Source organism: Alosa alosa, chromosome 13 (genome assembly GCF_017589495.1).
Source record: "Alosa alosa isolate M-15738 ecotype Scorff River chromosome 13, AALO_Geno_1.1, whole genome shotgun sequence".
Classification (NCBI taxonomy): Eukaryota; Metazoa; Chordata; class Actinopteri; order Clupeiformes; family Clupeidae; genus Alosa; species Alosa alosa.
The window spans coordinates 21,824,183-21,833,962 of record NC_063201.1 but is presented as its reverse complement, the minus strand read 5'-3'; the positions used below and the strand labels follow the sequence as shown (position 1 = coordinate 21,833,962).

Here is a 9,780-nt window from a genome sequence, read left to right as displayed (position 1 = left end):
TGTGTGTGTGTGTGTGTGTGTGTGTATGTGTGTGTTTGTGATATGGTCTCATGATTCATCCACTGACGGACTGTGGTCATCACTCTTACTTCACCACCCTTACATGACACCACCAGGCCTCTTCTTCACAATGTGTTTACAGGATTATTTCAGTTTTTGTTTTCAACCGCAACACTTTTGTTATGTTTGCGCCATTATGAATGGTCATGTGATGTGTGCTTTCAGGTGAATAGTATGTACAGTATACCGATTCTTTCTGCTAAGGGGCAAGATATGTTTGTATGGACAACGATCATTTTAGTTTTGTTCATTTTGTGCTAACCCTTTTAATCCCAACTTCAGTCCTAGTCTTACTACACTAGATGTGAGTGCAAACTATCAGTGTGTTGTTAACTTGTTACTGCACAGCTTGTCTTATGATGCACTGTGGTGCACTACAGTGTCAGTTCAGTATAACAAAAGGGACAGAATACAACGTGTGACCCACAGCCATTTCAGGAAGAGGAAATCTCCTTCTTCCCTATCCTGTTATATCAGCGTAGACTGTAGTCTGTAGACTTAAAAAGGCATCTCTCTCAGTGCATTCTTCAAACAAGGGCGAAAAAGGGAGGCTTGAGGCCTTGAGGGAGGATGTCACGTTAGAAAGCTTTAAGTCTGAGAGGAATCAAAGATGGAGCAGAGGAGCCTCTGAATCAGAGCAGAGCTCTGCTGAGCGTTCTCGCTCTCTCGCTGGGAGCCATACGCAAGAGTAGATGTTTGATGTAGCTGGAGTCTTTAAAGAGCCTTTGTCCCGGCTACTGCTTTGATAGCAGGAAGGACAGAGCAGGACGCACATCTCTTCAGTATGGCACCACGGCCCTGGTATCTGTAGACCCCTTAACTCCTGTCCATGACCTGCTGTTGTGTTTGGTCCATTCTCCACCTCCTCTAGCTGAGCTGACCTATAGTGACCCCCAGAAGCCCCCTGGGAAAGGCCTCTGATGCCATGTCATTGTTTGTTGCTAGCTGAGTAGCTGAGTAATAGGACTATAGTAGCTCCTCTACCTAACATAGTGTGTGTGTGTGTGTGTGTGTGTGTTTGTGTATGACTGCTTCTGCAAGTGTGGATGACTCAGGGGCTCCCTACGGAGCTGCCACAGCTCCACTCAAACGGAATCCTCAATGTCGTCACCAAAGAGTGTGTGTGTGTGTGTGAGAGAGAGACAGACAGAGAGAGAGAGCCCTGTGAATAACCTAGCCTCTATAAATACACTGCAGTTTGGTATTTGTAGATTGATTGTCATTCCTTATTCATGAGGGGGAGATCATGTTTAAGGCATCCTTTAATGGGAGGGAGAAATAATAAAAATATAACGGCAAATGTCAAATCAGGGACACTGTGTATTTGTGTGTGTGTGTGTGTGTGTGTGTGTGTGTGTGTGTGTGTGTGTGTGTGTGTGTGTGTGTGTGTGTCACATTATACGAATCATTCCACGGCTACCATCGTCCCTCTCATATGCTGATCTGATGACACACACAGACACACAGATGTACATACACACACACACACACACACACACACACAAAACTGTTTTTTGCCACTAATTAATGAGAGGCTGTCCTTTTTAGGTCCACTAGCTGTCCTGATATTTTCACGATGGCATTCCACCATCCCCACTACACACTCACACTTGTCTCTCCAGGGAGGGTGTGTGTGCAGGGCCGGCAGCGTGCCACCCCTTCTCTGAATGAATGCCCCAATGCTCTGTCCTGCACCAGCGCTACACTAGTGTCCAAAGTGGGCACTGGCTAGAAGACCTTAGATGTTAAGGGAGCAGACCGGACAGAGCCCTGTCTGTGTTTCGGTGCGATTGCAGGACTGCTGTGCTGAGCAGGGCGAAAGGGATTTGGGGGGCTGAGTACTAAGCAACCTCCCCTGACCTCAATCTGCCAGCCACGCTGGGCATACACACACACACGAACACACACACACACACACACTCTCTCTCTCACACACACACACACACACTTTCTCACACACACACATCCATTCTCACACACACACTTACTCACACACACTTACTCACACACACACTCACACACACACACACACACACACAAACAAACACACAAACACTCTTTCTCACACACACTCACATTCACCCACTGCTGCCAGCCAGCAGGCCCATTCACTCTCACTTGAGGACCGACAGCCAAGTGGCTCAATCAACGCCTGTTGCTTGGCTTCTCCTCCCCCCCACCTCTCTCTCTTTCTCTCTCTCTCTCTCTTGCTCTCTCTCTCTCTCTCTCTCTCATTACTCAGCCTCATCACACTAACATCAAACCTCACCACACAAACATCATGTCACTGTTCTGTCTCCCTCTCAGTTGTCACATGGAAATGGGTCTTTTCTGTAAGAATCGGTTACCCCACCCCCCCACCACACCCAGCGCTGTCTTTGAGGGAATTTGTGTGGCGGTTCCTGAAAGCCCACAGAGAGGAGGATTAGCTCTGGTCCTTGAAAGGCTGCGTTGTCCTCTAAGGCACACTGGGACGTGTGTCCTCAGGACACCACCGTCTCCTCACCCAACCAACCGTCCTCGTCCTCTCGTCTGAGTGACCGTCGGCACTGCTCTATCTGTGGCACACGAGTGGGAAATGGCAGGGAACGCACAGGCCACGAGTGACCACTGTGGTGGTCTGGCTAGTGCTAAATACTGGGACCGTGGTCACGTTAGCGCTGTGCAGCCATGGTTGTAGGTTTGGGTGGAGAGGCTATGCAGAAGAGGGATTGTTTGGTTGTGTGCAGTGTTTTGTGTGCTAATAGTGTTGTACTCGTTCTCTGCCTTCTCCGTGCTGAACAAGAGCAGAGAAAATCCCCTAAGGCCACTTCTCAGAATGTCTTCGCATGAGCAGAGAGTGCCCCCTACTGGTGAATGAGTGTCGGCACATGTGAAGAATCAATCTCATCTTCTGCCCTAACATTAGGTAACCTATTGAGGTAAGGTTAAGGTTAAGGCTAACCTATTGAGTTACCTTAGATAGATAGATAGATAGATAGATAGATAGATAGATAGATAGATACTTTATTGATCCCTAAGGGGAAATTCAAGACATACAGTACATCTGGAAAAAAAATAGATCTGCTGTGTATGAATGTTTTTTATTGGTAACGTTTCAGGGCGTTACCAATAAAAAATACTTAAATGGGAGCTCTCCAGTGTGCGGATCTTCACTTTTTCTTTGAACCGTATCTTCGATCCTGCACCTGTATTATTTTTGGATGTGTGTGATTAAACCGTGCTGTGTAAGAATGTTTCCCATGATTCCATTTCCTTTGCAGTTTGGGTAACTCAGTCTTAAGAAGCTGTTTCTCACACAGACTTGGGCTGTGTTGTACTTTTGTAGTTCTTCTTTCTCACATTCTCTAGGATACAAAATGCAGAATGTCTTCCCCATAACCCCCCCACACACACACACACACACACACACACACACAGAATGATATATTCATGCCTTCAATGGTATAAGTATACAAGGATTGCATATACATTAGTATACACTATTATTATTATTATTATTATTATTATTATTATTATTATTATTTATTGTTGCAGTGTTGAGGAGCCAAAACCCCAAAATGCACTCTTATACAAATATAATAAGATCTTTACTCTCTTATGCAAATATAATATGTTTACTCTGTCATACAATCCTAACTCTCTTTTCTCTCTCTCTCTCTATCTCTCTCTCTCTGTGTTCTCTCTCTCTCTCTCTCTCTGCTCCAGAGGACGTGCTCAGTAAGGATGCTGGAGAGTGTGCAATCTGTCTGGAGGAGCTTGTGCAGGGGGACACCATCGCCCGACTGCCCTGCCTCTGCATCTACCACAAAGGGTAAAGGCCGCACACACACACACACACACACACACACACACACACACACACCTGCTCATCCTGCCCATCTGTCTGTTTCAGAGTCAGCCTTTCACTCTGTCTGGTTATCTATCCATACATGCATAGCTGCATACCCTTCTATCTATTCCCTGTCTTAGTTACCGTACTTACTTTAAAGTGTTGAACTTGATTATATTTTAGTAGTATGTGGCAAACTTATCGTGGCATTCCATGATCGGAAATCACACAGATTTTGTGTATCTTCTTAGGTGACAATCTGAGAATTCATGTTGTATGTACCTAAGTGATTTACACATTTCAAACCCCTCTTCCAAATGTAACAACAGCAGTGTGTGGTGTGATAATATAAGGTCCTTTTGATTTGTTATATGGATAAAAGTCAACCACTTAAAATGCTCAACATAATTGTAGTGTCTGACTGCATAGACCACTGTGAATTTGCCCTGTCCATTTGTTATTTGTGTGTGTGTGTGTGTGTGTGTGTGTGTGTGTGTGTGTGTGTGTGTGTGTGTGTGTGTGTGTGTGTGTGCGTGCGTGCGTGCGTGCGTGCGTGCGTGCGTGTGTGCGTGTGTAGGTAGCTCACTGGATGAGCATATGTAGTACGTCTCTCCTAACCTGTTTGACCTGCTCCTGTTTCCCTCCTCTGCACAGCTGCATAGACGAGTGGTTCGAAGTGAACCGCTCGTGTCCAGAGCACCCCTCTGACTGAGGAGCACAGGTGAGCTATACCAGACCAGGACATGTATCTGGGCCCTTACCAGCCATCTGCTCACATGTGCAGAGAGAATGAGGAACTATGTTGCATAAAAAAACGTGCAGAAACCAGGAAGCCACAGCTCTTTAGAAACTGGCTTTAAAGGTTGCTGGCTGGTGCTACTTCTCCTTTTTTGTAACCCACAGGCACCAAATAGTCTGTGCAAATGGTTCTGTGTTTGTGTTTTTCTGTGCGTGTCTAATATGAATCTTATATTACATTTGTTTATGTCTTTATTGGTTTGTTCCCTGTCCTAGGTCCAGTTCTTCCTGGTGTAGAAAGAGTGATCTGCTCCTGTAACAGACAGCAATGTGAATCCCTTTCCCCTGGCCGACGGCCCTTTGAGACTGCTGGGCACTGTGATCACAGCCGTTTAACTGGCCGAGGTGGAGTCCGACTCCACCCTCTATTCCTCTCTTGTGTAGCAAACTCTCTCTATCCGTCTCTCTCTCTCACACACTCTCTTTCTCTCTCGTCACTGTAAGAACAACCTTCCACCTTCCTCTGTGCCAAAAAAACTCGTATTTTCAGGGAAACAAACACACATACCTGTCTATGCTGTTGGACTCCTGCTCTCTCTCTCTCTCTCTCTCTCTCTCTCTCTATCCTTTCTGATATGACGTCATAGGGCCTGGTCAAACTCTGATCAGATTGGGCATCTTAATGTCTCACTCCCCACTGGAGTGACATGAAACATTTCTACTGCACAACAGCTAATCTGAGAAGAGGACTCAACAAGTCCCCCATCCACCATGACAACCACCACCATCACACCACAGATCTGATTTTGTTTTTGTTTTGAAGAGCCACCCTCAGCCGGTCAGAGGCGGGCCTATCACTGACTTCACCTCATAGACAGAGCCACTGTGATTGGCTGCTCTGCCTCTCCCGCTGGACAGCAGATCTGAGACTTCTCCCGCCTGATTGTACACCAGGACTGTCACTCAAGAGTGTGGTGTTGATGGGAAGGGGGTGAGTGGGGGGTGTGCAGCAGGGTTGAAGGAGTCGGGTGGGAGGTTTTTCTTCCTCGGTCTCCTCTTCCTCTTCCTCCACCGCCTCCTCCTTGGTGACACCAGCTGTGTCTGCCAGTGCCTTCATGTTGGCATCCACAGGGCTTGAGCTGCTGCTGCTGCTGTGGGTGACCTCTAACCCTTGACCCCTAACCTAGGGCTGGGGTAACTCCTCTAGTGCTTGGGAGGCTGCAGCACATGCTTGAGCCCAGCCTTTGAGTCAGCCTCTGTCCCACATTTCCTCTGCGCAGATGTCAGAGGAGACAGAGTCATGGCTGAATGTTAGCCGCCGCCCCCACAGGACTCACCCACCCATCACAGCCCTCTCTCTCTCTCTCTCTCTCTCTCTCTCTTTCCTTCCCTTTCTCTGACATGTGAAGATTAATAAGTGCCCCATCTTCACTTTCACAAGTGAGTAGACAGAAGACAGATGGTGCCATCTCTTTCTCTCTCTCTCTCTATTTCTCTTTTCTCCTGTCTTCCTCCAGCCCAAAAGTTCTCATGGGATCTGAACAGACTGTCTCTTAAAGAAATGTGGGCCTATGGAGCCCCTGTCCCCTCCACTCTTTCTTTTGCTCTCTTTCCATATCTGTTGGATGGCAAAATTGTGGTATTGGATTGCCTCTCTCTCTCTCTCTCTGTCTGTCTGTGTCTCTGGCAGGCTTCTCTCTTTCCAGTCACACACCCCTCTGACATGATTACCAGGAGTTATGCAATCACCTAGCGTGTGTGCGTGTGTGTTTGTTTTTATATAGATATATAACATTAATTATACCTATCTGTTATACAAGTCGAGCTGATTTGGGCCTTAATTCAACATACAATTATTGATTTAATCTCAGAATCCTCCTTTATGTTTTGTGTTACAAGGGTCTTATTCGTGCTGAGCTGTGTGTTATTTTTGTCCATTTTATTGAAACACAAAGTCTTGTAGTGAATCAAAGGGTACCATACTCAATCAACAAACAAACTGAGTAGTCAACCCATCAATCCATATACACACTGGTCACTTGCAGCACAAGTTCAGTGATATGTCTCTGCCATTAAAATGTGCTCAAATTTAAAGCAATGATGATGCAATGAGCACTATCCGACTTTATTCATGATCAATTGATGTAAGGTCACCGTTAGGAGACACTGTGTTTGTGCCACGGTACACCAGGTTGCCATTATGCACACGCAGCTTGTGAGGCTAATGAATGTGGACGATTCGCTTGAGTGGGTCGCAGAACGTGATGGCCTCAGCTTCACCCGGGTTCAGTGACTGCAGTGACATTATCCAAGCAGTGGTTAAACAAACCGAAGATAAGAAAAACAGAAGATAAAGGGTTGCCTTTCTGCCTGAAGATGTAAAGCAAGTGTCAGAATGTAGATTTTGTTTTGGAAGAAATGGTTAAATCAATAAATGAATAAACAACTTAATAATTATGTCACAGTTCAGACAGAACATGTGTTTATTATGTGTTTAGTTCTGCAGGCATTCCAGGAACTCTGATTAAGTGATAAACCCCCTAACAGAGGAAGGACAACTCATAGGGTTTTTCTTTTAGGAGCTTTACAGTTTAGCCTTGGTTACATTCATTTAGCTAATGTGTTTAGTGGGTCAGCTGAGTCACCTTGTCCAAGTCACTAAATCACGTGCTTGGGGAACCCCTCTGAATCACACCGCCAGGATTCAATAAGGTCATTGAAATACACATGTTCATGCCCAGATTAGTTAAGAGCCCTCCTCGTCTGTAACATAAACAAAACAAATGGAACGGAAAGAAACCACTAAACCTAACACCCCACACACTATCCCTACGTGATGTGAATTTGTGGTAGCAGGACCTAGTGTGCATGGACAGAGTGTGTGTATGTGTCAGCAGAATGGCATAGGTCAGCTCCCAGAGAAAGGTCACTTGCCTGCTGGCTTGGTCAGCCTGTCGGCCCAGTGGCCAAGTGCAAACGATGGCCAGCTCTTTTAGGGTTTGGTTCAAGTTCTTGGTTGCTTGTATAAATTCAAATTGAAGGTGACAAAACAATGCTACAGGTTTTCCTTCAAGAGAGACACTGTAGCCTTTATCCCCTACAGAGGCTCTAAACTACTTGTGTTCTCTGATGTCAGGACAAGTATACTGCCTTTTACGCAATTAGCCACAGGTAGAGACATGGCCGGTGCCCTGTCTGTCAGTCTGTGCTTTCCTTACCATGTGACCTATCCTGTCCTAATGTGACCCATCCTGTCCTAACATGTGAGCTATCCTGTCCTAACAATTGTCTAGATTTTTTTCTGACAACGGAAACCACATATTGGACCTTTGAATACAATGGAGTTGAGTTGAACTGTCAATAGAATGTAAATTTGTCCTCTGCCATGTTGTCACAAACTAAGCTGTGTCATATGTAATGTCAGCTTTCAGTCCTGAATTTCTCTCATTTTGTGTGTCTGAACATAATTGACCATGTCTACTTTGATTATTTTTCATAAATGTTTTGAATATGATATAATGCAGCCCCTTTTCCTGAAATTTAATCATAGGCAAAAGGGCTTGTGCATTTCCTCCAAAAGGGTATGACAGCTTTCTAAAGATACGCTGCTAACAACCGTTGCATTCAAGGGCAAACTATGAATGGTCCAACCAGCTACTGAGGAAATCCAACAAGAGCTTTTAATAGAATGTGACACTCACAATCAACCTGTGCTTGTAATAAGAGGCATGTTGTCATTTGATTGTTGTTCTTGAGATTGTTATTGAGTGTGTACAGTATGTCCCTGGCTAGTAATGCTCATGTGGTTTATTGCTGATAATCAGCTGATCAAGTGGCTACTGCTGACGGGTGTAACCGACAGCCATTTCAGCTTAGGCAAAGTGTTTTACAGCCCTTAGATACAGATAATTAATAAGAACATTTTATTGCCAAAATAAAGTAGCTTTAAAAGCTGCAAATAGGTTTCTCAATGGAGAGATGAGCCAGAGAACTGTGCAGAAAGAAGCACAATCAGAGATCTCCTTAAATGAATGTTCTCTTCTGTCACTTTCGAGTCCCCCTGGTGCTCAATTAGGCCCAGATTTACCAAATATGTGTGCCAAGTTTGAGAAGGAGTAACCATTTATGTCCATTTGTTTGTCTTAAATCTTACACTGTTGCTCCTTCAGACATACAGTATAAAATGTAGTGGGCTTAAGGAGTAGCCTCAGTACTTGCATGTAAATCCTACCCACAAGTTTTAACGAAACTATCTTAAAGCTATTCTACAGGTACAGTATACCCACTTCCAATGGCATCAGATTAAAGGATTCACAAATCCTCCCTTACAGCATCTTATCTGAACCCGTGACCCCAACCTCCCTGCCGGCACCCTATTCCATCCCACATAGCCTACCCCTTGCCTGTACCCCATTCCATCCCACACAGCCTACCCCTCACCAGTACCCCAACCTCCCCTCTACCCCATTCCATCCCATCCCATGACCAGCATACCCCAATGGCCTTGTTAAGCTCAGAGTTCAGGTGAGAGCACCTTTGTGCTAGATGTGAACTGAATATGCGACTGGAGTCATATTAAACCTTGCTTTTGTGTGTGTGTGTGTGTTAATGACTGTTCCATGTGTATGTTTATGCTCCCGCGGTTTGTCTGTGGAAGACTGCTGGATCTGAGCCCAAATTCAATCCAGTTGGATTGATGACTATCTACTAGTCCACCTGTTCAGTGCAGTTATCATTGCAATTCCCCACATAATTTCAGGTGTGACGATACTTGATGTAGTCAAGCTTGTGAGACTGGAGCCAGGCCTAGCAGTGTTTCAGGCTATGTTCAGGTGTGTTTTACTCATGCAAAGACTCGGGTGTTAAGAGTGTGGTTTGTAATGTACTGTAAGAGAGGTGGATATTAACAAAGTTTCTACTGGATGCACATACCCACCCCCACGGTACTCCAGAGACATGCCAAGATTATCATGATTTGTCAGTTTGTTTGTTTGCTTGTTTATTTTTTTAATATTCTGATTTTTTGTCATAACATTCCATTTGTGTATAAAATTATGTACAGATATATGAAATTAAAAGAGCAAAATCTTTTGAAGCACAATTTTGAATCCTTAGAATATACTGTGTATATATATATATATATATATATA

General features: G+C 44.8%; 1 protein-coding gene across 1 annotated transcript in view; it reads left to right on the top strand.

Annotated features, from left to right (window-relative positions):
* The window catches only part of znrf2b (zinc and ring finger 2b), an 88,155-nt gene extending 78,424 nt beyond the window's left edge, over positions 1-9,731 (top strand). Inside the window, exons 3-5 of the mRNA XM_048260353.1 lie at positions 3,769-3,874; positions 4,547-4,613; positions 4,907-9,731. Of these exons, the coding sequence (XP_048116310.1) occupies positions 3,769-3,874; positions 4,547-4,604 (164 nt within the window). The 3' untranslated portion in view covers positions 4,605-4,613; positions 4,907-9,731. The remainder of the gene's footprint in view (positions 1-3,768; positions 3,875-4,546; positions 4,614-4,906) is intronic.
* The last annotated feature ends 49 nt before the right edge of the window (positions 9,732-9,780 follow it).